Consider the following 25,077-nt stretch of genomic DNA (forward strand, 5'->3'; position numbering starts at 1 on the left):
TCCTCTCTGTCACAGAAATAGCAGATGCCAACGGAATCCAAGAATAAAGTCCTTTATTATCTTCAGAGCGGTGGGAGTAGGGCTGGGGACCCTAGGGCTGCTCCGGTGGGATTTCCCTGAACCCGGTTATAGAGGATGATGGCGCCTTTGGCAGAGGGGCAGAGTTCAGCCCACATCTCCGTCTCCTGCAATCTCCGCACGTTCTGTGGGGAGACAACAAGACCCAGACATTCAAGCTTGCCACATCTCCTGCCAGGGCTGTGCCCAGAATTCCTGAGCCTCAGAGACCTCTGCACTGTCCTTAGGGAGGCATGTTAAGGGGCTGAACAGGTCCCTGGACCTTTCCCTTGCACTAAGGGCAAATCTTGTGCCTCTGGAGGGAATTGTGACCCATCCAACACCTCCCCTACAAGATAATGCATTGCCAGGCCTCTGCAGGCTCCAGCCCTGGCCTCCAAGCAAGATGGTTTGTCACTCTGCACCTGTGTCTCCACAAAGATGATTCCTGTAGACTCGTGGGCCTCGGGTCCCCCACTCAGGTAGTGCTTTCTCACCTGCTCAGAAGTCAGGCTGCACCTGGACAAGAACACAGGGTGGCTTAGTGGGTGACCAGCCCCTGCGGGGTCCCCGTGGAGCCACAGCTGCCTCAGCCCACTCCTCACCACCCACCCTCCCCAAGACCCAGGATCATGTACCCGAGCCCACTCACTGGACATAGAACTCGGCACTGGCTCGGCCAGCACTGGTCTCGTTTCGGGCGATGCCCAACAGCAGGGGCTGGCTCAGGGTGAGCAGCGGCAGGTTCACCTGCGGTGGAGAGTGGAGGGGGGAGGTCCCCCCTATCAGTGCCACTGCCCACATCCCTGCCCCTCTCAATGAAAAACAGCCTGTTGCCTGTGTACAGCACTTTACAGCCTGTAGATCAAGGGCCTGGCATCACAGAATGTCAGATGATGGGCATGTTTGTTTTACAGGTACACCAAAACCAAAGAGATTGAACACGTTGCCCAAGGTCACCCAAGAGAAGTCAATTTAGTGACTGGGACTCCACTTACTCCTTTTTCCGTTTTTTTTTTTTTTTTTTTTTTTTGAGATGGAGTCTTGCTCTGTCGTCCAGGCTGGAGTACAGTGGCGCCATCTCAGCTCACTGCAACCTCTGCCTCCCAGGTTAAAGTGATTCTCCTGCCTCAGCCTCCTGAGTAGCTGGGATTACAGGTGCACGCCACCACGCCCGGCTAGTTTTTGTATTTTTAGTAGAGATGGGGTTTCTCCATGTTGGCCAGGCTGGTCTCGAACTCCTGACCTCAGATGATCCACTGGCCTCGGCCTCCCAAAGTGCTGGGATTACAGGTGTGAGCCACCACGCCCTGCCACACTTACTCCTTTTTCAACAAACTTGGGGAGTAGGTAAGATATTTATCATTGTTTCCATTGAAAAGAAGAATCCTTGGCCGGGCAAGGCATGATAATCACTTGAACCCAGGAGGCAAAGGTTGCAGTGAGCCGATATGGCACCACTGCACTCAGCCTGGGCAACAGAGCAAGACTCTGTCTCAAAAAGAAAAAAGAAAAGAAAAGAAGAGGAATCCGCTGGGCACAGTGGCTCACATCTGTAATCCCAGCATTTTCGGAGGTTGAGGCAGGCAGATCACAAGGTCAGGAGATCGAGACCATCCTGGCTAACATGGTGAAACCCCATCTCTACTAAAAATATGAAAAAAATTAGCCAGGCATGGTGGTGGGCACCTGTAGTCCCAGCTACTCGGGAGGCTGAGGCAAGAGAATGGTGTGAACCTGGGAGGCGGAACTTGCAGTGAGCTGAGATTGTGCTACTGCACTCCAGCCTGGGCGACAGAGCAAGACTCTGTCTAAAAAATAGAAAAGAAAAGAAGAAGAATCCAAGGCAGAGAGTATTGCGGGCTAGAATTCCACTCCTAGTATGCCTAGCTGCAAAGCCAACTTCTTCTATCATTGCTGACCAGATGCCTGCAGGCCTCCCGCCAGCCCAGATCTGTAGAATTCTGGCAAGTCCTAACCCCTCCCTTCATGTCTACCACCCTGTCCAGGTCAACCTCACTCACCTCATCACAGATCTCCTGAAGGACACTGGAAAAGAGCTCACGTACCACCAGCTCCCCAGCGAGGTCCTGGTGCTGGGGGCTGTCACCAGGGCACAGGGCCTGTGAGAGGTCAGGCTCAGCTCCTGCTCCCCACCTCTTCCCCCTGCCCCATCTCAGGACCAGCAAGCCTATACCTGCTGGCCCTAAGGGTCTGATGTGGCACAGTGTAAGAGAGTTAGTGATCCTGAGTCTAGTGTCCTTTTCCTGGCAGACAACCAGAGATCCAGCTTCAAAGGGGACACACAGGGGTCAGGGGTTGGGTAGGGCATCTTCTTCCTGTGTCCAGTCTTCCCCCCTGTGTTTTCTAGTTTCTCACAGGACTGGGGCAGGGGTCAGCGGGGAGGCAGCTGGACTGCCCTGAGCAAACTTTCAGAGAAACACCAGGCCAATTTTCCCTTTAAGGAATGAGGAAACCAAAGCTGGGAGGATTGGGAGGGTGGAGAGCTGCAGCTCCTTTGAGCTGTCTGGGTCTTTGTGCCCAGCCTGGCATCTCACCTGAGGCTCTGGGTGCCCACCAGGCACATCCACCAGCCCAGGGGCCTCAGCCACCTGCCGGGAGCGGCGCAGGAAGACAAGGAAGTCATCGGCCGTGGCTAGTGCTGCGCCCACCCCCAGTGGGTCCGCCAGATAGGCCTGCGTGTCACCCCAGTCGGTGGCCCCCTGCTGTCGCAGCCAGGCAGCTGAGCTGGACCAGTTGGTGCCCAGGAAGTCTCGGTAGGAAGTAAGGCCCAGGCGCAGAAGCAACTGTGGCCCCCGAGAGCCAATGGGCGCCAGGGTGGCTGAGTGCAGGCGGAACTTGGGGGCGTTGAAGAGCCAGGGCTGGGCCTTTAGCCGGGTCTCCCAGATGGCAGTGATGGCCTCGTCCCCACCTGGCAGTGGGCGTCGGTCGTGGGCGGGGCTCAGCTCGGCCTGTACTTGCTCCCGGGGCAGGCCCCCGCCAGGGCACTGCAGCAGCAGGGTCACCTCAGGATCCATGATCTGGACGGGGCAGCTCTGGGGGAGGATAGAGCCAGGCCTGTCACCCAGGGGGGCCACTACCACTCCTGGGCTGCGCAGCTGGCCCCGTCTGTCGCAGACCTCCTGAGGGTACCCGCAGCCCTTGTCCACCCCCCGACCACTCCCTGGGCAGTAAAGCGCCCGTTCTTCCCCGCAGGAGCCCCGAGTCCCACAGGGTGTCCGGGACGCCCGGGCATCCCTACCATCCGGAGGTCTTGGGTTCAGGCGCCCCCAAATGCCCATGCCCCTCAAACCCAGGGGTCTGCCTCCGACTCGGGACGCGTGGGGACCCCTTTCCAGGGCCCTGAAGCTCCAGCCTCCAGCCGGCGATCCCCTGCCTCCAGTTCACGCAGGCTCCGCCCCTTCCCCGAAGCGGAAGTGCCCGCCCCCTTCCCCCGCGGCTTTTCATTGGCGGGCCCGCCGCCCGCCCCGCCGGGGTCAAGGAGGGTGGAGGTTTGTCCCCTCAGCCCCGACACTTCCGCCCCATCAGTCTGCACGTCGGCCCTGCCTCCCAGACCACCTTGCGGGTACCAGTGATCTGGAGTGTGGGGCTCGGCCTCCCTGCGCTGCTGGCTGACGGTGTGACCTTGGGCAAGTCTGGCCTGCTGGGCCTTAGTTTCCCTCTCTGCAGCAGAGCATGGGGGTGGTGAAATAATGAGCCGTATACTCCCACCCAGCACTGACTTCCTGAGGCTTTGTGACTTTCTGGGAGGGGTGGGGACGTGGGAGGGGCCTTAAAGCAGTACCCCCTCGTCACTGCTCCCCACAGGTCTTGGCCATGAACTCCTCAGGAGGAGAAAGGCAGGAAGCAGCAGGGTCCAGGGGTAGAAGGGCACCCAGATCCCGGGAACAGGTGCGCGCCTCCTCCCCACCCCCTCCCACCAGTCCAGGCTCCCTGGGAGTTGCTGGGGGAGGAGTTGAAGGGTCCTACTATTCCTGGAGACCACCTGGCGCTCCTTTCTCTCTGGGCTCTCTCTGCAGTGGGTCATTGACGGTTCAGGATGGGCAGCAGGGCAGGGTCACCATGGAGACCAGGGGCCACTGCTGGGTTCTTTCAGGACCGAGACGTGCAGCTGTCCAAGGCTCTGTCCTATGCCCTGCGCCATGGGGCCTTGAAGCTGGGGCTCCCCATGGGAGCTGGTAAGTAGGGGCCTTGGAGGCTGGGGCTTGAGCCCAGAGAGAAACGTGAGCCTGTCTGCGACCCCTCCCCCATGGCTGCCTCCACTGCTCCCTGAGGAAGGCACGGAGGGCACTTCTTCCCCATGCACAGAGGAGAGCAAGGCCTAGAGGCCCTGTCATGTCCACAGCAGACTGAGGAGAGTTCTTGTCTGGGCCAGGCCTGGTGACCGCCCCCTCCAACCAAGCAGCCAGATCAGCACTTACTCCGAGGTTGTACCCCGGAGGGTATGGGGCAGCTGGTGGTGTGTGTGCACACTCCAGGCCAGCGCCATGCTGAGCACTCACCTCCCTGCCCCTCTGTGAGGCAGATCCTCTTTTTATGTAACTTGAAAAAACTGGGACTCAGAAAGGGGAGACTCAAAAGGTCCTACAGAGGATGCCCAAGTGATCTCCAAGCCCAGACTTTGTTTCGGTTGTGTGTAGCTCCCTGTTAACCCTGGCCCAGTCCAGAGCAAGGTTGGCTCCTGAGCACCCTGCCTGCCCACAGATGGCTTCGTGCCCCTGGGCGCCCTCCTGCAGTTGCCCCAGTTCCGCAGCTTCTCTGCTGAAGATGTGCAGCGCGTGGTGGACACCAATAGGAAGCAGCGGTTCGCCCTGCAGCAGGGGGATCCCAGCACTGGCCTTCTCATCCGGGCCAACCAGGGCCATTCCCTGCAGGTCAGGGTGAGGGGACAAGTACAAGAGCCAGATGGGAGGGACCCCTGCCTGTGAAGGGGGTCTCACTGCTGCCTATTCAACCAGGTACCTGAGTTGGAGTTGATGCCCCTGGAGACGCCACAGGCCCTGCCCCCGATGCTAGTCCATGGTACATTCTGGAAGCACTGGCCATCCATCCTACTCAAGGGCCTGTCCTGCGGGGGAAGGACGCACATCCACCTGGCCCCAGGACTGCCTGGAGACCCCAGTGTCATCAGTGGTCAGTGCCCTTCCCTCTCACCTAGCTACTCCCACCCACTCTGTCCTCCCAGGTCCCCTCCAGAGGTTGCAACACTTGTCTGAGGCCACCCCATGCCTGGCATGGAGCAGCAACCCTGCAATCCCAGCCCAGGACCCCAGTCTGCCCAGGTTGCTGACTGCCCTCTAGGTGCCCAGTCCCCAGCTTCAGCTGTCTCTGCAGGCATGCGGCCCCATTGTGAAATAGCTGTGTTTATTGATGGACCCCTGGCTCTGGCAGGTGAGTCTGGACAAAGCAGGGGCTGGCCTTGCCTTCAGGGAGGACATGAGTCACATCTCTGGCTCTGTCAGCAGATGGAATATCCTTCTTCCGCTCTGCCAATGGGGTGATTCTGACTCCAGGGAATACTGATGGCTTCCTGCTTCCCAAGTACTTCAAGGAGGCCCTGCAGCTACGCCCTACCCGTGAGAGCCACCACGCCAGCCCCTATCCCTTGTGCCTGAAGCCTGTGCCCTTCTGCCCTCACCTCTCTCCTAGCTTCCAACCCCAGACTGACTTAGATCTCCCTTTAACCAACTCTTATCTCTATCAGGAAAGCCCCTTTCCTTGGCTGGTGATGAAGAGACAGGGTGTCAGAGTGGCCCCAAGCACTGCTCCAGAGAAAGGAGAAGGATCCAACAATAAAATATTAATTTATAAAAAAGAAATTTTAAGAAGTAACAAGAAAGAAACTCCAGTTTGAGACCATGTTTCATCATCCTGTAGCTACATCCGGTCTTCCTTGTGTGCTAGGGGACTGCAGATAGCTCAGGGGTATCAGCCTCAGCCACTTGGACAAGGGAAGGGGGCACCGCAGGAGCTCAGGGACCCCCACCCCCATCCCTGGCCTGGGTGATGACAGCGTCTGGCCCTGCCAGGTCTTTGGCCTGCACAAAGTCAGTGACTGCAGATGAAATGCCCAGCTGGGTGCCTGCCTGGAGCGGGTGTGGGGCAGTGAGTCCCTGTGGGTGTGGGCTTGGGAGTTGCCGTGACAGGTGGTGAGCAGGGCAGGGGCAGTCAGATAGCCCTCAGAAGGCCTCATGGCCCCCCGTAAGCTGCAGGAAGAGGTCTTCATCCAGCTCCTCCCCACGGGCCCGCTCCCGCGTCGACAGGAAGATGTAACCCCCGATGTACTCGTGTACAACTCGGCAGCTGGCAGACACACAGCTGAAGGCCACATTGATGTGCTCATCAAACTCGATGGCCACCTGAAGGGCAGACAGTCAGAGGGGCAAATGGGGGTGGGATATGGGAGCAGCCCCTGCCCTACCCTGGCTGGATACAGCTCCGGCCTGGCACCTGTCCCCCATCCATACCCTGGGTCTGGGCCCACCTGCCGGATGTCCCAGTTGACATTCCACTGGCGCATGTTGCTGAAACGCCAGGTCTTGACCACGTCGCCCACAGCCAAGTCGATGCGGATCAGTCGGTTGTTGGCGATGCCCAGGATCTCGTCTTTCCTACTGCCCTTGAACCTGGCCCCCAGCGGGAGAGAGTGAGCCAGGGCTCCACCCTGCATGGCCCAAGCCCGCCCAGACAATGTGGCACTGTGCTGGAGAGCCAGCGCTTCCCGACTGCAGCTCAGCAGCTCTGTGACCCTGAGCAAGCCATTTGGGTTCCCTGGGCCTCAAGTTTCTCATCTGGAAAATGAGGGTTAATTGATAGAATCCCCACAACAGCATTTAGCAGCATCAGGCAAACAGGCCATGCCTTTCAATGGTAACTTTTGGTTTTTGGCATCATCCTCATCAGCTGCTGTCTCGCTCCCTTCTTTGCAGTCTTAGGAAACAACTGATCAGAGGGGTCCACCCCCTGTAATGGCGCCCACCTCTACGGCCACCCAGGCCCAGACAGTGACTGTCCACAACAGAGCTGCAGCGAGAACTGCTTCTGCTCTCCTGACCTGAACTTCGTCTCTCTTTTTTTTTTTTTTGAGACGGAGTCTCGCTCTGTCACCCAAGCTGGAGTACACTGGCCAGATCTCAGCTCACTGCAAGCTCCGCCTCCCGGGTTCACGCCATTCTCCTGCCTCAGCCTCCCGAGTAGCTGGGACTACAGGCGCCCGCCACCTCGCCCGGCTAGTTTTTTGTATTTTTTAGTAGAGACGGGGCTTCCCCGTGTTAGCCAGGATGGTCTCGATCTCCTGACCTTGTGATCCGCCCGCCTCGGCCTCCCAAAGTGCTGGGATTACAGGCTTGAGCCACCGCGCCCGGCCTTTTTTTTTTTTTTTTTTTGAGACAGTCTCGCTCTGTCACCAGGCTGGAGAGCAGTGGCGTGATCTCGGCTCACTGCAACCTCCGCCTCCCTAGTTCAAGCGATTCTCCTGTCTCAGCCTCCCTAGAAGATGGGATTACAGGTACGCGCCACCACGCCTAGCTAATTTTTGTGTTTTTAGTAGAGACGGAGTTTCTTTTTTTTTTTTTTTTTTTTGAGACGGAGTCTCACTCTGTCGCCCAGGCTGGAGTGCAGTGGCTTGATCTCAGCTCACTGCAAGTTCCGCCTCCCGGGTTTACGCCATTCTCCTGCCTCAGCCTCCTGAGTAGCTGAGACTACAGGTGCCCACCACTTCGCCCGGCTAGTTTTTGTTTTTGTACTTTTTAGTAGAGAAGGGGTTTCACCGTGTTAGCCAGGATGGTCTCGATCTCCTGACCTCGTGATCCACCCGTCTTGGCCTCCCAAAGTGGTGGGATTACAGGCTTGAGCCACCACGCCCAGCAAGACGTAGTTTCACCATGTTGGTCAGGCTGGTTTCGATCTCCTGACCTCATGATCTGCCTGCCTTGGCCTCCCAAAGTGCTGGGATTACAGGGGTGAGCCACCGCGCTGGCTCTTTTATTTATTTGTTTATCTACTTACTTACTTGAGACGGAGTCTCACTCTGTCGCATCCAGGCTGGAGTGCAGTGGCACAATCTTGGCTCACTGCAACCTCCGCATCCTGGGTTCAAGAGATTCTCCTGCCTCAGCCTCCCGAGTAGCTGGGATTATAGGCACCTGCCACCACACCTGGCTAATTTTTGTATTTTTAGTAGACACCGGGTTTCACCATGTTGGTCAGGCTGGTCTCACACTCCTGACCTCAAATGATCTGACCACCTCGGCCTCCCAAAGTGCAGGTATTACAGACGTGAGCCACTGCGTCCTGCCTATTTATTTGTTTGTTTTGTTTTGTTTGTTTGTTTGAGGCAGAGTCTAGCTCTGTCACCCAGGGTGGAGTGCAGTGGTGTAGTCTCATTTCACTGCAACCTGTGCCTCCTGGGTTCAAGGGATTCTCCTGCCTCAACCTCCTGAGTAGCTGAGACTACAGGTTTGTGCCACCACACCCGGCTAATTTTTGTATTTTTAGTAGACACCGGGTTTCACCATGTTGGTCAGGCTGGTCTCACACTCCTGACCTCAAATGATCTGACCACCTCGGCCTCCCAAAGTGCTGAGATTACAGGTGTGAGCCACCACACCTGGCCCGGCCTATTTATTTTTGAGACAGAGTCTCGCTTTGTCACCCAGGCTGGATCCAGTGCAGTGGTGTGATCACAGCTCACTGCAATCTTGACCTCCCAGGCTCAAGAGATCCTCCCACCTCAGCCTCCCGAGTAGCTGGGACTACAGGTGACCACCACCGTGCCCAGCTAATTTTTTACAATTTTTTGTAGAGACAGGGGACTTTCTGTGTTGCCCAGGCTGGTCTCAAATTCCTGGGCTCAAGTGATCCTCCTATCTCGGCCTCCCAAAGTGCTGAGATTACAGACATGAGCCCCAGCACCTGGCATGAGCTTTGTCTCTTATGTTTTTTGTGGAGGGACAGCATGAGGGGCACACATGGGGCCCTCAGTAAGGCCTGCTTACAAGGAACAAGGGAAGGGAGTCTTCGGGGTGCCTGTCCAGAACCCACTCTTGGGATGTGGGCACACAGCAGCCGGGTGGCAGGTAAGGGCAGAGAAGGTGCTGGGCAGGGGGATGGGCTGGGGGCCATACCTGACCATGACATAAGAGATGCCGAAGTCGGGCAGGGACTGCCAGGCCTGGATGAAGCGCAGCTGGGCCTCTGCCAGCGACAACTGGGCCACATTCTGGTGGGCTTCCAGGATCCGTGGAGTGAGCTGCAGGACCATACTGGTGATGGGCTGCCAGGCACTATTCCCCTCTTCCAAAGTCACCAAACCCCCACCTCCCCATCAGGGTGACAGCATGTGAGCCTGGGAAGGGACAGTGCCCACGGGCCACCAAGGTACAGATTTGCAGTGTGCCAGGCTGCAAGGTGAACATGGGCACCTGGACCGTGACTCCTCCCAGAGGGTGGGTACCAGCCGCGCAATCTCAGGGACGCAGTGGGAGAAGCCCAGTGAGCACGTAGCTTTCCTGAGGAAGGCTCTGTGGAGACCCAGGGGTCGGAGGTCTCCGGGTAAACACTATGCTCATTCCCACCCTGACTCCTCCTGGTACCTGCTTGGCCTTGAACTTTCGCTGGAAACGGGGGGCAACCAGGCCATAGGGGTTGAGGCCTTCAGCAGAGGCATCAGGGCCCTGGGGGTGGTTGCCGGGGCCCCCGCCACCCGTGCGCTGCAGGCTGAGGAAGGCCAGGATGGCCTGCACCTCACTGGCGTAGCTGCTGTCGGCCATGGTGCGGCCTTTGGAGGCCAAGCGGCAGCCAGCCATCCAGCGGGCATACTGCTGCTCCTGGGCGAGAGGGGTGAGGGGGACAGTGCTAGCCAAGCTTGATGCTCCTCAGCCCCTGCCCCTACCCCAGCTCCTGCCCAGCTCTGGCCCCTGCCCGGCCCTCACTCACATCCTGGCACCGCAGGTAGATCTCACTCATGCCCTCAGGGGAGGGCACTAGGAGTTTAATGCAGAACTTCTGGCCGGAGACGTTAACATCGGGGACCACCTCACAGCCTGGAGGGAGAGAAGTGGTGGTCTAGGAGGTCGGGAGGGGAAGAGCCGCCTGAGGTCCTCGAGTGCATGCTAGCCCCACACCGTCACCTCAGGACAGAGAGCGTCTTCCCCCATCTCCAGGAGGAAACGGCCAGTGAGAGCATTCACCTGCCTGGCCCACAGGTGGACCCCACCAGCCCCTGGCCCTGTGTACTCACCCTTGAGGTTGAGCTGCTGAATGGGGTCCCCAGGGGCCTCATCCTGGCTCTTGTAGTAGGACAGTGTAGTCTCCTTAAACACCACCCAGTGCTGGCGGTAGCCCTTCAGGGTCAGCTTCCGGGGCCTTCATGGGGTGTGGGAGTTTGTGAAAGGCCGCCTCGCCCCCTCCCTCCATACGCAGACCAACCCCTCCAGCAGGGCTGCCTACTCTGGCCCCCAACTCACCGGAAGATTCGGAGATGGTCCTTGAGCTCTGGGATGGTGGTGAGGCTGTCCTGTGGGAGGACCAGAGTCAGAGGGGCACCTGGTGCCTCACACTTGTCCCTGCCCAGCCCTTCCCCGAGCCCCTCCTCACCAGCACATCCGTGGGCGCCGACCCCTCCAGCTTCACCTCCAGATTGCTCAGGGCCGCATCCAGGTCGTCCAGCCCTGGGTCTGTGCCAGCCGGCTCCCCCACCTCCCCACTCTGGGACAGCTTGTTGATGTGGTACTAGGAGGTCATGAAGCCAGGGAGGGCTGAGTCCAGCAACCTGGTCCCCTAGCAGTACCCCCAGGTCGGGCTTCCCTGGAGGTAGCCCCCACTCAGGAAGGCCCTTCCTGCCCTGGGACTGGCCCACCTCCCAGCTGCCCTGGGGCCCCCAGGCCCGCCTGGTACCTGCAGGGCAGCAAACACCATCATCTCCTCCTCAGTGCAGTCAATCTCCTCCAGTAGCAGGTCCCACCGGGCCTGCTCATACAGCTGCGTCAGCCGCACGGGGTCTGTCTGGAGTGGTAGGAGGGGAGGCTGGGCTGGTCAGGTGCCAGCTGCCCTGGATGCCCTGCACTCAGCCCCTGCCAACCTTGGCCTTCTGCCCTGCCCTCCTTGCTAAGGCAGATTCATTCAGTGGCTGGACATGGGCAGCAGACCTCAACTCCACCCTTACAGCCTGCCAGCCCCCTGCTGCCAGCCCCCTGCTGCCAGCCCCCCAGGCCTGCACATCTAAATCTTGGCTCAGTTGTGCAGATGTTTACTGTGTGCTGGCATGCTGCCCTGGGTGCAGGGGAGACCGAGTAAACCCATCAATAAGTCAAGTAATTCAAGGCTGCAATAAACACTATCAAGGAAACAGTTTCCACAAGGAAGCTCAAGTTCAATGGAGAGGAGAGAATGGAACATGCGGAAGCAGTCAGGGAAGGCTTCCCTGAGGAGGTAACAAGCTGAGTAGAGACAGGAAGGATGACAATGGGCCACTCAAGGGAAGAGTGAAGGAAGAGGATTCCAGAGAAAAGGGACAGGGAGGGCAGAGACTCCAAGAGGGGATCCCAGTTACCCACAGAAGACCAACACTCTCGCTAAAACCCACCCAAAATTGATAGCAAAGGTTTAGGAAGGCACACCCAAAAGGACAAAGGAGAGGCCAGGGCGGTGGCTCTCGCCGGGAATCCCAGCACTTTGGGAGGCCAAGGCAGGCAGATAGCTTGAGCCCAGGAGTTTCAGACCAGCTTGGGCAGCATGGTGAAACCCTATCTCTACTAAAAATACAAAAAATTAGCCACGTGAGGTGGTGCGCGCCTGTAGTCCTAGGTACTCAGGAGGCTAAGGTGGGAGAATCACCTGAGCCCAGGAGGTTGAGGCTGCAGCGAGCTGTGATTGCACCACTGCACTCCAGTTTGGGGGATAGAGTGAGACCTTGTCTCCAAAAGAAAGAAAAAGAAAACAATTTGAAAGATGGAGAGCAAACTGTAGATGGGAACTGGGTTTTGCAGAGAGAGCTGGAGCCTCACGCCTTTTCGCTCTCCTGTCTGGTAAATCCACCAATGAGACTTGAAAATAGGCAGAAAGCAAGCAGCAAAAAGAACAGAGATCTGAACAGAGGCATCCAGTTTGCATGGCGGACCCCTGGCAGACTCTGATGAGGATCCTCTGAGTGAGATGCAAGGGCGAGCTGAAGAGAGGACTGGACAAAGTCCATGAAAAAAAGCAGGCCCCTCCCCAGCTCCATGCAGCCAAGTGATGGCAAGCAGGCACCTGGCAGAAGCTGGGGCCCACTCTCTGGAGATGCTGAACCAGATGCATCCTTGCATTTGGTACCCCAGACACAGCTGGACGGGGTGGGGGTTGCACTAGGCTGAAAACAGACCTTTTTTTTTTTTTTTTAGACGGAGTTTTGCTCTTGTTGCCCAGGCTGTAGTACAATGGCACGATCTTGGCTCACCAGAACCTCTGCCTCTCGGGTTCAGGCGATTCTCCTGCCTCAGCCTCCTGAGTAGCTGGGATTACAGGCATGCGCCTCCACACCCAGCTAATTTTGTATTTTTAGTAGAGACAGGGTTTCTCCATGTTGGTCAGGCTAGTCTTGAATTCCCAACCTCAGGTGATCCACCTGCCTTGGCCTCCCAAAGTGCTGGGATTACAGGCGTGAGCCACCGTGCCTGGCAAAAACACAAATTTAAAGAAAGCTGGCATTCAGATGAGTGAGACACCCACAACTTTTCCCACTTGTCACCCAAGACATTGGCAGGGAGCCTTCTATCTCCACTTGAAAGATCAGTGGGGTTGCCACTGAGAGGCTGAGCCACCAGAGAAATGCCCGACAAAGAGTGGCAGCCCAGTCCCATCGCCTCCAGGGGGCCACCAAGATGCCAAACCCTACTCACACACTCAGGGTCTCCAATTAGTTTCTTAGAGCTTCACTTTGAAATATGAATAGACAGGCATGGACTACCCACATTTAAGGGAAGCTTCAAGAGTGAACCATAGAGACCAAGATAACAAGAATAAAAGAGCTTGGAGGAAATGAAGGCCGGGCAGGGCGCACAAGAGAACTTCAAACGCGAATCAAAATCCTTATAGAGTACAAAAATTAGCTGGGCATGGTGGCACGCGCCTGTAGGCCCAGCTACTCAGGAGGCTGAGGCAAGAGAGTCGCTTGAACCTGGGAGGTGGAGGTTGCAGTGAGCCAAGATGGTGCCACTGCACTCCAGCCTGGCAACAGAGCAAGACTTCATCTCAAAAAAAAAAAAAAAAAAATTCCTTATAGAGTCTGGGCCTGGTGGCTCACGCTTGTAATCCCAGCACTTTGGGAGGCTGAGGCGGGCAGAGCACGAAGTCAGGAGTTTGAGACCAGCCTGGCCAACACGGTGAAACCCTGTCTTTACTAAAAATACAAAAATAGGCCGGGCGCGGTGGCTCAAGCCTGTAATCCCAGCACTTTGGGAGGCCGAGATGGGCAGATCACAAGGTCAGGAGATCGAGACCATCCTGGCTAACATGGTGAAACCCTGTCTCTACTAAAAATACAAAAAACTAGCCGGGCGACGTGGCGGGCACCTGTAGTCCCAGCTACTCGGGAGGCTGAGGCAGGAGAATGGCGTGAACCCGGGAGGTGGAGCTTGCAGTGAGCTGAGATCCGGCCACTGCACTCCAGCCTGGGTGGCAGAGCGAAACTCCGTCTCAAAAAAAAAAAAAAAAAAAATTATTAGGCCCGGTATCGTGGTGCATGCCTGTAATCACAGCTGCTTGGAAGGCTGAGGCAGGAGAATGGCTTGAACCCAGGGGGCAAAGGTTGCAGTGAGCCGAGATCGTGCCATTGCACTCCAGCCTGGGTGACAGAAGAAGACTCTATCTCAAAAAAAAAAAAAAAAAAAAAAAAAAAATCCTTACAGAGCTAAAGCACTGCATTCATAAAACAAGACCAGAATATCCTTTTTTTAAAGGAATGTTAACTGGGTACAGTGATTCACACCTGTAATCCTAGCACTTTGGGAGGCTGAGGCGGGCAGATCGTTTGAGGTCAGGAGTGTGAGATCAGCCTGACCAACATGGTGAGGTTTCACACCCTGTCTCTACTAAAAATACAAAAAAAATTAGCCGGATGTGGTGGCAGGCGCCTATAATCCCAGCTACTCAGGAGGCTGAGGCAGGAGAATCTCTCTTTTTTTTTTTTTTTTTTTTTTTTTTTTTTTTTTTTTTGAGACGGAGTCTCGCTCTGCCGCCCAGGCTGGAGTGCAGTGGCCGGGTCTCAGCTCACTGCAAGCTCCGCCTCCTGGGTTTACGCCATTCTCCTGCCTCAGCCTCCCAAGCAGCTGGGACTACAGGCGCCCGCCATGTCGCCCGGCTAGTTTTTTGTATTTTTTAGTAGAGACGGGGTTTCACCATGTTAGCCAGGATGGTCTCGATCTCCTGACCTCGTGATCCGCCCGTCTCGGCCTCCCAAAGTGCTGGGATTACAGGCTTGAGCCACCGCGCCCGGCCGGCAGGAGAATCTCTTGAACCCAGGATGCGGAGGTTGCAGTGAGCCAAGATCGTGCCACTGCACTCCAGCCTGGGAGCGACAGAGTGAGACTCTGTCTCAAAAAAAAAAATCCCAACTTCTCAGGAAGCCGAAGCGGGAGGATCACTTGAGACCCAATCTCGGCAACGTAGCAAAACTCCATCTCTAAAAAATTTTTAAAGAATTAGCCAGGCTGTGGCACATGCTTGTAGTCCCAACTACTCAGGAAGCTAAGGCAGGAAGATTGCTTGAGCCCAGGAGTTCAAGGTTGCAGTGAGCTGTGATCGCACCACTGCACTCTAGTCTGGGTGACAGAGTGAGACCCCATCTCTAAAAATAAAAAAAGAAAGATAAAAATATAAATTTGGTTCTATTAAAATTAAGAGCTGCTGTTTATCAAAAGAAACCATTCAGACAATTAAAAGGCAAAGCACAGAGAGGGAAAATATATTCACAGTGTATTTATCTGGCAAAGTGCTCATATCCAGAATATATAAAGAACTCCTACAAATCAATAAGAAAAAGACAAATGACTGAATATGACAATTGTCAAAATATTTGAACAGAAACCTCACAAAGCAGCGTTTCCAGATGGCTAATAGCCATATGAAAAGGGACTCAGGCCGGGCGCGGTGGCTCACGCCTGTAATCCCAGCACTTTGGGAGGCCGAGGCGGGCGGATCATGAGGTCAGGAGATGGAGACCATCCTGGCTAACATGGTGAAACCCCGTCTCTACTAAAAATACAAAAAATTAGCCAGGCGTGGTGGCGGGCGCCTGTAGTCCCAGCTACTCGGGAGGCTGAGGCAGGAGAAGGGCATAAACCTGGAAGGCGGAGCTTGCAGTGAGCTGAGATCCGGCCACTGCACCCCAGCTTGGGCGACACAGCAAGACTCCGTCTCAAAAAAAAAAAAAAAAAGAAAAAGAAAGCACGGCCGGATGCGGTGACTCATGCCTGTAATCCCAGCACTTTGGGAGGCTGAGGCGGGCAGATCACGAGGTCAGGAGATTGAGACCATCCTGGTGAACACGGTAAAACCCCGTCTCTACTAAAAATACAAAAAAAAATTAGCCAGGTGTGGTGGTGGGCGCCTGTAGTCCCAGCTGCTCCGGAGGCTGAAGCAGGAGAATGGTGTGAACCTGGGAGGCAGGAGGCGAGGAGGAGCTTGCAGTGAGCCGAGATCGTGCCACTGCACTCCAGCCTGGGCAACAGAGCAACACTCTGTCTCAAAAAAAAAAAAAAGAGAAAACGCTATGGCCAGGCGTGATGGCTCATGCCTGTAATCCCAGCACTATGGGAGGCCAAGGCAGGGGGATCACCTGAGGTCAGGAGTTCGAGACCAGCTTGGCCAACACGGTGAAACCCCATCTCTACTCAAAATACAAAAAGAAATTAGCTGGGCATGGTGGCGGCAGGCATCTGTAATCCCAGCTATGTGGGAGGCTGAGGCAGGAGAATCATTTAAACCCAGGAGGCAGAGGTTGCGGTAAGCCGAGATCGCGCCATTGCTCTCCAACCTGGGCAACAAGAATTAAACTCCCTCTCAAAAAACAACAACAACAACAACAACAACAAAAAGCCCTATAAAGGAACACTCAAAAAACAAGAGCTCTTGGAACTTAAAAACATAGTTATAGAAATTAAAAATTCAATAGGTGTTTTAGAGGATAAGTTGAGGAGGTCTCCAGAGAGTAGAACATGGAAAGAAAAAGAACCGAAAAATAAGAAAGAAAAGAAAAGTTTCGGCCGTGTGTGACAGCTCACGCCTGTAATCCCAGCACTTTGGGAGGCTGAGGTGGGTGGATCACCTGAGGTCAGGAGCTCGAGATCAGCCTGGCTAACGTGGTGAAATCCCGTCTCTACTAAAAATACACAAAATTAGCCAGGTGTGGTGGTGGGCTCCTGTAATCCCAGCTACTAGGGAGGCTGAGGCAGGAGAATTGCTTAAATCTGGGAGGTGGAGGTTGCGGTGAGCCAAGATCACACCATTGCACTCTATCCTGGGCAACAAGAGCGAGACTCCATCTCAACAACAAAAATAAATAAATAAATAAAATTAGCTGGGCGTAGTAGTGTGTGCCTGCAATCCCAGCTACTTGGGAGGCTGAAGCAGGAGATCGCTTGAACCCAGGAGGCGGAGGTTGCACTGAGCTGAGATCGCGCCATTGTACTCCAGCCTGGGCAACAAGAGCAAAACTTGTCTCAAAAAAAAGAAAAGAAAAGAAAAAGGCAATTATGAACTTCAAAAACATTTGAGCAAAAAAGGAAAAAATAATCATAGTTACTCTGTGGCTTAACTAAGAACACTATTTATATGTGTTACTATTTACAGCCGTATCACATTGTTTTAACCAAAGACTATAGATACTACTCACTTAGAAAGATGCAAGGAAATGTGTGTATTGTGTGGGCAGGGAAGAGAATGTAAGACGGTGAAACCTTCTCGCAAAGTCAATAGATAATGTGTGAAATGGCAAAACAAAGAGGTGGAAATATGTCATAGAGAGGAAAACACTAGAATAAAAAGGCACAGCCTGCCCGACGCAGTGGCTCACGCCTGTAATCCCAGCTACTCGGGAGGCTGAGACAGGAAAATTGCTTGAACCCAGGAGGTGGAGGTTGTGGTGATCTGAGATCGTGTGATTGCACTCCAGCCTGGGCAACAAGAGCAAAACTCTGTCTCAAAAAAAATAAAATTAGGCCAGGCTCAGTGGCTCACTCCTATAACCCCAGAACTTTGGGAGTCCAAGGCGGGTGGATCACCTGAGTCGGGAGTTCGAGACCAGCCTGACCAATATGGTGAAACTCCATCTCTACTAAAAAAATACAAACATTGGCTAGGCATGGTGGTGGGCGCCCACCTGTAATCCCAGCTACTCAGGAGGCTGAGACAGGAGAATTGCTCGAACCCAGGAGGAGGAGGTTGCAGTGAGCCAAGATCGCGCCACTGCACTCTAGCCTGGGCAGCAGAGCAACACTCCACCTCAAAAAAAAAAAAAAAAAAAAAGCCAGGTATAGTACATGCCTATAGTCCCTGCTACTCAAGGAGCCAAGGCTGAAGGATCACATGAGCCTGGGAGGTCCAGGCTGCAGTTAGCTAGGATCACACTACTGCCCTCCAGTCTGGGTGGGCGACAGAGCAAGACTCTGTCTCAAAAAATAAAAATAAAAAAATATACAAATAAATAAAGCTTAGGGGAGAGCCATCTGAGCTGGAGATATCAACTGGGAGAGAGTGTGGAGATGGTATTGAAATCCACAAGACTGGAGATGACTGAGAGAGGGAGGGGAGAGAGCAGAGGCCCAGGGCGGAGCCTGGGCAGAGCCTGAGGCTCGCCAACACCGAGGGGCCGTGGAGAGGAGGAGGGAGAGTCACAGAGCCTGGCAGAGTGGCTTGGGGAGAGGCCACCCCCCAAGCAAGTGGACAGGAGGCTTCAGGAGGAAGATATTCCAGAGTAGTGGTCGGGGTGGTATCTATGTCACAAGTAAGTGGTCAAGTAAGAAGCAAGTAGGACATGGCCAGGGGACAGACAGCCTGGAGGCGTGGCCACCTCAGCAGGTGCACTTCTCATGTGTGGATGGTGACAAAAGATACAGAATAGCTGTGGCCAAGGAATGAGAGGGAGTCGAACAGCACCCAGAGAAAGCTTGGAAGCAAGAAGTGGGATTCTGCGGCGCAAGTGTTCAAACAACTACGATGTTTTGCAGAGAAGGGGGGCAGAGAGGCGGGGTCTATGGGTAGAAAGAGCAACCTGTGGGCTTCTGGGAAGTTTTTGAGATGCGCAAGAAGCACATTGCATGGGGCACTTTGCATGGAACATTTTGCCTGGAGCATGTTGGTTGCCAATGAAAGAAGGGAGGAAGAGTGGACAGGGCACAGAGGGGCTACCGTACAAAGCTTCCTTCCTCACCCACCCCCAGGTCCTGTAGTCCCAAATGCTGCCCCCTCCAGGAAGCCTTCCCAGAGCTCCCAGGCCTGGGCCTCTCCCAGGCTTCTCAGGGGCTCCCCCACACACACTGTCTACGAGGATCTGTGGGTCTTAGCTTCCTCCTTGACAGCTCCCTGGGAAACAGGCACTGAGACTTATTGGTCTCCATCTGCTTCAGCATCTGCCTGGGGCCCAGGATCTGGCCCGATGCTGAGGTGAGTAGATGAGTTTCAGTGTGTGTGTGTGGGGTCAGTAAACAAAGGTGTGGATGGACAAACGAGCAGAAGGACAGGCCACTACAAGTCACTAACATCCCAGAGCCCATACCCCAGGCCCTAGGTCTCCATGTCTCATGGACTTGAGGCCTGCTTTCTCCCTGCCCCGGCCCACCTTGGGATCCAAATCGAAGAAGCTGTAGTACTTGAAGCGCAGCCAGAGTACGTCCCCGGCCTTGATGCCCTGCTGCATGAGACACCGTGACGAGTCCAGCCACCTGGGCCGCAGCAGAGGCAGCAGTCAGGGCTGCGCCAGGTACGGCCCTGGGGTGGGGAGGGGGGCTGGGCTGGGGGGACAAGCACATACAGAGAAAAGGCCTGGAAACGAAGTGTGGATTTGGGGTGGGCACAGACATGGGACAGGGGGTGGATCCTGGGTGGGGGAGCCCCGACACAGGGGGCGTGGCTCCTGGGCCCACCTGCTGTGGAGCTGGGTCTTGTCTGACAGGGAGCTGGGCCGTGGCAGACGCTGGAGCAGGAGGGGGTCAGGTGGTGGCTGGGGCCGGCTCAGCATGTGGTAGCAGGCCTCCGTCTGGGCGCTGTCCGAGAAGTGAGCTGGCATTCCCCGGAACAGTGCAGGTGCCACGCCTGGAGTGCAGGTTGGGGGTCAACCAGGCCAGTCCCTCAGGGTTGGAACTCACAGGCCGGCCCCTTTCCCCATCCCCCCAGGCCCACCCCTACCTGCACTCACCCCCAGCCAGGACGACCTTGCTCAAGTCATAGAGTTCTTCCTCTGGCTCCTTCTCTTTCTTCTTCTTCTCCTTCTTCTCAGGAGCCCGGAGCAGGGACAGCTCCTCGGGGTGCCGGATGCCTGAGGGGACCTGGGGTCTCAGCGGGACGAGGTCCTGCTGCAAATTCCCCACCTCGCCCATGGGCACTTGGGGCGGGTCACAGCCCTGTAGGCAGGGTGGCAACCCAGACAGCAAGGACAGCATCACCAGAGCTGGGCCTGGAAATGGGCGTACCTGCCTCTTTGCATCACCCTCGTGGGCCAGGGGGAATCAGCCGGGCAACTCACTGAGGAGGCGGCAGATGGCAGCCACGGCCTGGAAGAGCGGCTGGGAGAAGCTGGCGCGGAGGCGCAGTGCACGGCGGTTGGGCAGCCGAAGGATGACGGGCCGGTGCTGGGGCCCAAAGAACAGGCGTGCGTCGGCCAGGATCCCATACTTGTCCAGTGTCCAGTGGGTCTGCAGCAGCCACTGCCTCTTCTGTTCCCACCAAATGGCGTGGTCTGACCAGTCCTGCTTGCGATCTGTGGGGCACGGGGCCACATCTGGGTCCAGCCTTCCTCCCTGCTGCCCCCAACACCCAGCACAACCCCAGGATTCAGAAGCCTGGGGTGACCATTCCCCTGCCCTGCCTAAGCCAAGAGTGGAGCAGCCTGGGCGGGCCTGGGGTCTACTCCATGGTAACAGCAGCAGGGCTCTCTGCAGGCAGCCCCCCCGATTGGCCTTCTAGGCTTGCCTTCTATATCGCTTCCCAGGGGAGCTCTCCAACCCAGAATCTGGGTGCCCCAATCTTAGCACCCCATCTCTTGCATTCCAGCCCACTGGGCTCCCTCCACATGACGCCCCCTCTGTCCTCCCATAATCCATGGTTTAATGGCCTCTGTCTTGCATTCTGGGGAGCTCCCAGAGGCACAGACTACATCCGTCTCACTGCTGTATATCCTCAGGGCCTGGACCTGTGTCTGGCCTGGAGCAGTGGGCACTCAATATTTATAGGTATTAGCTGTGTGACCTTGGACAAGCCACTTAACCTCACGGGGCCTCAGTTTCCCTGTCTGTAAGATATAATAACCATCTTACAAACTGGGACATGGAACAATGCCTCCCATGTGGTAGGTGCAGAGTTTGTGGCAAACTCGTGCACGCACATGACGATCCATGAGTGGGCATTGAAGTAGAGATGTGCGTCTGTCCCTTGTCAGCCAGCTGGGAGCTGGAGACACAGTAATGGAAGGCACAGGTCTCCCTGCCTCCTCCCTCCAGGAGCATGAACAGGCAGGAGGAAGCGTAGGAAAAAGGCTGCCGGAAAGCTGCTCTGGGTGCACAGCCCTTGAGAGTTTGTGAAGCCCTGTTTCCTGAGTTCCTCCCAAGTCCTCCCAGTGAGTTTTCTGATTCCTACTGCATCCCACCCGCCTCAGCCAGCCCCCAACTCCACTGCTGCACACGCCCGGCATCACCACTGCTGCCAAACCAAGAGAAGTGCCTGTCCTGCTGTGCCTCCCCTCCCAGGCTGGGCCCTTCCCTCCTGGGTGCCCCGGCGGGGCCCTGGCTTTGTGCCACTGCTTCCCCTTCTCTTGGCTCCTTGCTCTTCTGTCCTCTCTGGCCCCTCTCCTGACCTGCCCTTTACCTTGTCCTTTCCCCAGGTTCGGCCTGGGACCCTCTTCTGCCTTGGCCATGTCCCCTTACTGGGTCTCCCTATTCTGTGGCTTCAATTGCCATTTTCTGCCACAGCCCCATGCGTGGCTCTCAGCCCAGTCCCTGCCCCCGGCCCCCAGCCAGAAACCCATGTGCTGCCTGTCCACCGCCTTCCTCCCTTCCAGAACCCTCTGTTCCCCTGGCCAAGTAGCTGACACTGGGACTGTAAGCACCATGACTCCTGGTCCTGGCTTTTGGTGCTCAGCTCAGACTCACTGTGCACAGAGGTGCCCTCTCCTCTCCAGCTCCCTACGCCACCTCTCAGGGTTGGGGGATGCGGACTCGCGCCAGAGGCCCAGGCATCCTCCCTTTCTCTTTTTTTTTTTTTTTTTTTGAGACGGAGTCTCGCTCTGTCGCCCAGGCTGGAGTGCAGTGACCGGATCTTGGCTCACTGCAAGCTCCGCCTCCCGGGTTTACGCCATTCTCCTGCCTCAGCCTCCCGAGTAGCTGGGACTACAGGCGCCCGCCACCTCGCCCGGCTAGTTTTTTTTGTATTTTTTAGTAGAGACGGGGTTTCACCGGGTTAGCCAGGATGGTCTCGATCTCCTGACCTCGTGCTCCGCCCGTCTCGGCCTCCCAAAGTGCTGGGATTACAGGCTTGAGCCACTGCGCCCGGCCCCTCCCTTTCTCTTCTAGCTGCCACATGTGATCAATGCCAATCCCACCTCCAAAATCCACTCTCCTCTCTGTCCTCCTTGCTCGGCCTTAGGAGGCCCTAGTGTCTCTAACTAGGATCACAGCCTCCTCAGGGCCCTGCAGCCTCCAGCCCTTCGCCTTGCTGCTGACCTTAGCAGGACAGCCTCCTGCTGAGAACCCTTCGGTGGCCACCTTCCCCTCCAGAAGAAAGTCTAGACCCCTTCTGGAGGCCTTCAGTGCCGTGCAGAGCTGGCCAGGCACCATCCAGCCTCATTTCTGGTCACACTCCCGGCATCCTCGCTGGCCAAGAGCCCTAATTCACAGCCCTCCGAGTCCCAGAGCCACCACCTTGCTCCTCCCTGCTGAGGCCACCTCCCAGGACTTCACCTGGGGTTATCCCCATCCTGGGCTCGGAGCAGCCCCCTCCTTGGGCTCCAGGCCCCCAAAATAGCTCCCTCTGTGCGGCAGCTGGCACGCAGCCCCCACGGGTCAGTCTCACCCGTTGCTCCAGGAGGCCAGGGACTGGCCCGGGGTGGCCAGGCTGAGCCTCAGTAGATAGAGCTGATGTGCTTAGGAGTGACAGTATCCCTACCACAGGGAACAAAGAGCTAAAGGGACTTGCCCTGGGGTGCTCAGCAGCGGGTAGCGCAGCGGAGTCTGTCTGACTCCAGGTTAAGGCCTTCTGTGTTACCCTCGTGCCATGCCCTGGGGCCACCCAGATCTTCACCGCCCTCTCTCTGTTCCTCACTTCTACTCTCACAGCTGCTCCGGGCGCTGCCCCTGGCAGCTCCCCTTGCGGCCTCAGCCTTGTGGCTGGGCTACTCTGGGCCCTATCCTCTCCATAGTTGGACTGACCTCCTCCTGGGCTGCATGTGGTAGCGTGGCGGGGTCTGAGGAAGGCTCCCTGCCACCACCCACCCCCCCGCAACTGGCAGCCCAGGCCCAGGCTCTTGGCCGGGACTGTGGTGGGCCTGCCTTCCGGCTCTGCCTATCGGGGTATTCCTGCTGCCCTCTCAGGAAGGGGTAGCCCCCACCGCTGGCATGGAAAGAAGATGAGGAGCCCCTGTGTCACTGGCCCCGTGGCCCTCCATGACTGATGCCACAGGCTGCTCTGCTGTAACTTCCTGTGGGGGCAGGGGCAGGGCCTTCCCACCCAGGCTGGGCCTGTCACCAGTCTGCGGAGAACTTCCGCCAAGTGTAGGGAGTGTGGGGGCAGGCCCTTAGGTCACCTAGACCCCCTCAGGCCTCAGCAATGTGACTTTGGCCTTGGCCCAGGCCAGACCACTCCTTCCGCTCTTATTGGTGGCTGAATGGGGGATCGTTGCTGGGTCTGATCTTTAGCAGACCAGCTGGAGCAGGAGGGAGGGAGGGAAGAGGGTGGGAGGGAGACAAAGTTGAGGAAATGTCTTTTTTGGAACCAAATGATTAAGCTAATGCCTGAGTCACTGTGACACCATTATCGCGAGCTAAGCAGCAGGGATGGCCCGGAAGTGCCCGGAGACACCCGTGGCAGCCGCCCGTGGTACTGAGTTCAGCAGGTGGGCGGAAGGACACTCACTGATCTGCTCCACAATCTTCAGGAGCACCCCGCCAATGTGCGACTCCCCAGTGACCCGCAGGGTGACCGACTCGGCCTCTGGATCCTCCTCTCCCACAAACACCCGCAGCTCCCACGACGAGTCGATGTAGTCCCCGGAGGCTGTCTTCATCCCCGCCATGGCTGCGGCTGCTGCTACAGAGAGTGGGGAAGGAGGCAAGGTGGGCAGGCCCTGGTAGGCTCCTGGGTTTGGGCAGAAGAGTTCTGTGGTGCCCTGGACACACCCAGGGGAAAGCCGCTCATGAAGGAGGGCGGGAGCGAGCCCCCAGGCCAGTATGCCCGTGGTACCCTCAGACCATCTCACCAGCGCTGGCGCTTGAGCTGTGAGGGCCCTCAGAGACCATGTAGTCCAACCCGCTTCCATCCTACAGACAGGCAGACTGAGGCCGGGTAAGAAGGGGCTCACTCAGGACCACCCTGCTCGATGCCAGCCCACAGCTCACCCCCAGACCCTCAGGGGCAGCTGCCCACTCTGGCCATGACTTCATACCCAGGCCAGGAAGTAATTCCGATCCTGGCCCACAACTCAATGCCAACATCACAAACCAGCCAAAGCCTCCCGGGGGAGGTGGAAAGTTCAGGCTGCCGCACGGCGAGAGGCAGGCTGGGCAGAGGCTGCAGGAGGATAAGGAAGAGAAGGGCCTGTGATCCCAGTGAGGCCCGAGCTTACCTTTCCTGGCAAGGGCTGGGGGCTGCAGGTGGGCCTCAGGCTACACCCCTGAGGGCTGTGGGCTTCCTGCCCTCCTTTCTCTTTGGAGCTTCCTTCAGTGCAGGCCTTGCCTGTGCCTTATCACGAGCAGGGCGGGCTCAGCCCCTCCCCAGGGCGGGCTGGCGCTGGGTGCAGGAAGCATGCTGCCAGCCCGCAAAGGGTTCCAGGGGCCCCCACCTTTGTCCCCAGAGAGCACAGGAAGCTAGGGAGAGCTGGGCTTAGTGACTCAACACCATCAAAAACGCCCCCTGCCTCATTTGGAGGGAAGCTCAGTGCAAACTCAACAAGGCCCCCGACTGTTTGTGTTCAGGGCTAGGTCCACTTTTGTGGGAAGCGTCTCCCATCCCCAGCCTGTCACATGAGGCGGGGACCTTGGGCTTTGAAACATCACTGGGCTGCCGGAGGGAGAGCTCAGGAGTTGACAGAGTGTATCCAGGTTATTTGGGACTCACAGGTCAAATCAGCTCCAGTCTGACTGTCCCTATCAACCAAAGATCCCTCAAGGCCCCAGAGGGAAACAAGTCCATTTTGCGGTTTTTCCTAGCTCCGCATAGGGCTGCTTTTTTTTTTTTTTTTTTTTTGAGACGGAGTCTCGCTCTGTCGCTCGGGCTGGAGTGCAGTGGCCAGATCTCAGCTCACTGCAAACTCCGCCTCCCGGGTTCACGCCATTCTCCTGCCTTAGCCTCCCAAGTAGCTGGGACTACAGGCGCCCGCCACCACGCCCGGCTAGTTTTTTGTATTTTTTAGTAGAGACGGGGTTTCACCGTGTTAGCCAGGATGGTCTCGATCTCCTGACCTCATGATCCGCCCGTCTCGGCCTCCCAAAGTGCTGGGATTACAGGCTTGAGCCACTGCGCCCGGCCAGGGCTACTTTCAAACTCATGAACTCAGACCTGCCAGGTGAATGAGTGAACAGAACTTGGACCTGACCATTC

General features: G+C 56.6%; 3 protein-coding genes across 9 annotated transcripts; 1 reads left to right on the plus strand and 2 right to left on the minus strand.

The window, feature by feature from the left end:
* Positions 1–36: 36 nt before the first annotated feature.
* On the minus strand, positions 37–3,479 carry NUDT22 (nudix hydrolase 22). 2 transcript variants are annotated; one of them, XM_033205807.1, is made up of 6 exons: positions 3,320–3,479; positions 2,616–3,113; positions 2,082–2,180; positions 710–807; positions 483–576; positions 37–203 (listed from the first exon to the last, which is right to left on the minus strand). In XM_033205807.1, exons 1-6 carry the CDS (start codon positions 3,320–3,322, stop codon positions 63–65), a joined length of 933 nt encoding a protein of 310 aa, XP_033061698.1. In that variant the 5' UTR covers positions 3,323–3,479; the 3' UTR covers positions 37–62. The 2 variants fall into 2 exon arrangements, with proteins under 2 accessions (XP_033061698.1, XP_033061699.1); XM_033205808.1 differs by lacking the exon at positions 2,082–2,180.
* A 19-nt stretch (positions 3,480–3,498) lies between these two features.
* Positions 3,499–5,932, plus strand: TRPT1 (tRNA phosphotransferase 1). 5 transcript variants are annotated; one of them, XM_033205804.1, is made up of 8 exons: positions 3,499–3,707; positions 3,886–3,969; positions 4,175–4,256; positions 4,783–4,952; positions 5,037–5,211; positions 5,413–5,469; positions 5,544–5,654; positions 5,783–5,903. In XM_033205804.1, the coding sequence occupies exons 2-8, from the start codon at positions 3,895–3,897 to the stop codon at positions 5,872–5,874; spliced, it is 762 nt and encodes a 253-aa protein (XP_033061695.1). In that variant the 5' UTR covers positions 3,499–3,707; positions 3,886–3,894; the 3' UTR covers positions 5,875–5,903. The 5 variants fall into 5 exon arrangements, with proteins under 5 accessions (XP_033061695.1, XP_033061696.1, XP_033061693.1 ...); XM_033205802.1 differs by having other exon boundaries at positions 3,550–3,569; positions 5,380–5,469; positions 5,783–5,917; XM_033205803.1 differs by having other exon boundaries at positions 3,551–3,569; positions 5,783–5,932.
* On the minus strand, positions 5,866–24,260 carry FERMT3 (fermitin family member 3). Of its 2 annotated transcripts, none has more exons than XM_033205795.1 (15): positions 24,104–24,260; positions 23,395–23,568; positions 19,796–20,029; positions 19,469–19,588; positions 19,197–19,365; positions 18,893–18,995; positions 10,975–11,082; positions 10,675–10,809; positions 10,545–10,594; positions 10,319–10,443; positions 10,015–10,121; positions 9,672–9,905; positions 9,204–9,328; positions 6,563–6,704; positions 5,866–6,437 (listed from the first exon to the last, which is right to left on the minus strand). In XM_033205795.1, exons 2-15 carry the CDS (start codon positions 23,552–23,554, stop codon positions 6,258–6,260), a joined length of 1,992 nt encoding a protein of 663 aa, XP_033061686.1. In that variant the 5' UTR covers positions 23,555–23,568; positions 24,104–24,260; the 3' UTR covers positions 5,866–6,257. The 2 variants fall into 2 exon arrangements, with proteins under 2 accessions (XP_033061686.1, XP_033061687.1); XM_033205796.1 differs by having other exon boundaries at positions 23,395–23,565; positions 24,104–24,259.
* Positions 24,261–25,077: the final 817 nt, after the last annotated feature.

This window comes from Trachypithecus francoisi, unplaced genomic scaffold (genome assembly GCF_009764315.1).
Source record: "Trachypithecus francoisi isolate TF-2019V2 unplaced genomic scaffold, Tfra_2.0 Lachesis_group8, whole genome shotgun sequence".
Lineage (NCBI taxonomy): Eukaryota > Metazoa > Chordata > Mammalia > Primates > Cercopithecidae > Trachypithecus > Trachypithecus francoisi.

Excerpts from the sequence above, each read along its gene's own strand:
- FERMT3 (XM_033205795.1), bottom strand. The coding sequence starts at position 23,554 with ATGGCGGGGATGAAGACAGCCTCCGGGGACTACATCGACTCGTCGTGG. Across the intron at positions 9,906-10,014 it reads TCTACCTGCGGTGCCAGGAT|GAGCAGCAGTATGCCCGCTG; the intron begins GTGAGTGAGGGC and ends CCTCTCGCCCAG. Across the intron at positions 9,329-9,671 it reads GAAAGTTCAAGGCCAAGCAG|CTCACTCCACGGATCCTGGA; the intron begins GTACCAGGAGGA and ends ATGGTCCTGCAG.
- NUDT22 (XM_033205807.1), bottom strand. Across the intron at positions 808-2,081 it reads TTCAGGAGATCTGTGATGAG|GTGAACCTGCCGCTGCTCAC; the intron begins GTGAGTGAGGTT and ends TCTCCACCGCAG. Across the intron at positions 577-709 it reads AGTGCCGAGTTCTATGTCCA|GTGCAGCCTGACTTCTGAGC; the intron begins GTGAGTGGGCTC and ends GTTCTTGTCCAG.
- TRPT1 (XM_033205801.1), top strand. The coding sequence starts at position 3,895 with ATGAACTCCTCAGGAGGAGAAAGGCAGGAAGCAGCAGGGTCCAGGGGT. Across the intron at positions 4,257-4,782 it reads GGGGCTCCCCATGGGAGCTG|ATGGCTTCGTGCCCCTGGGC; the intron begins GTAAGTAGGGGC and ends GCCTGCCCACAG. Across the intron at positions 5,470-5,543 it reads TGGACCCCTGGCTCTGGCAG|ATGGAATATCCTTCTTCCGC; the intron begins GTGAGTCTGGAC and ends CTCTGTCAGCAG.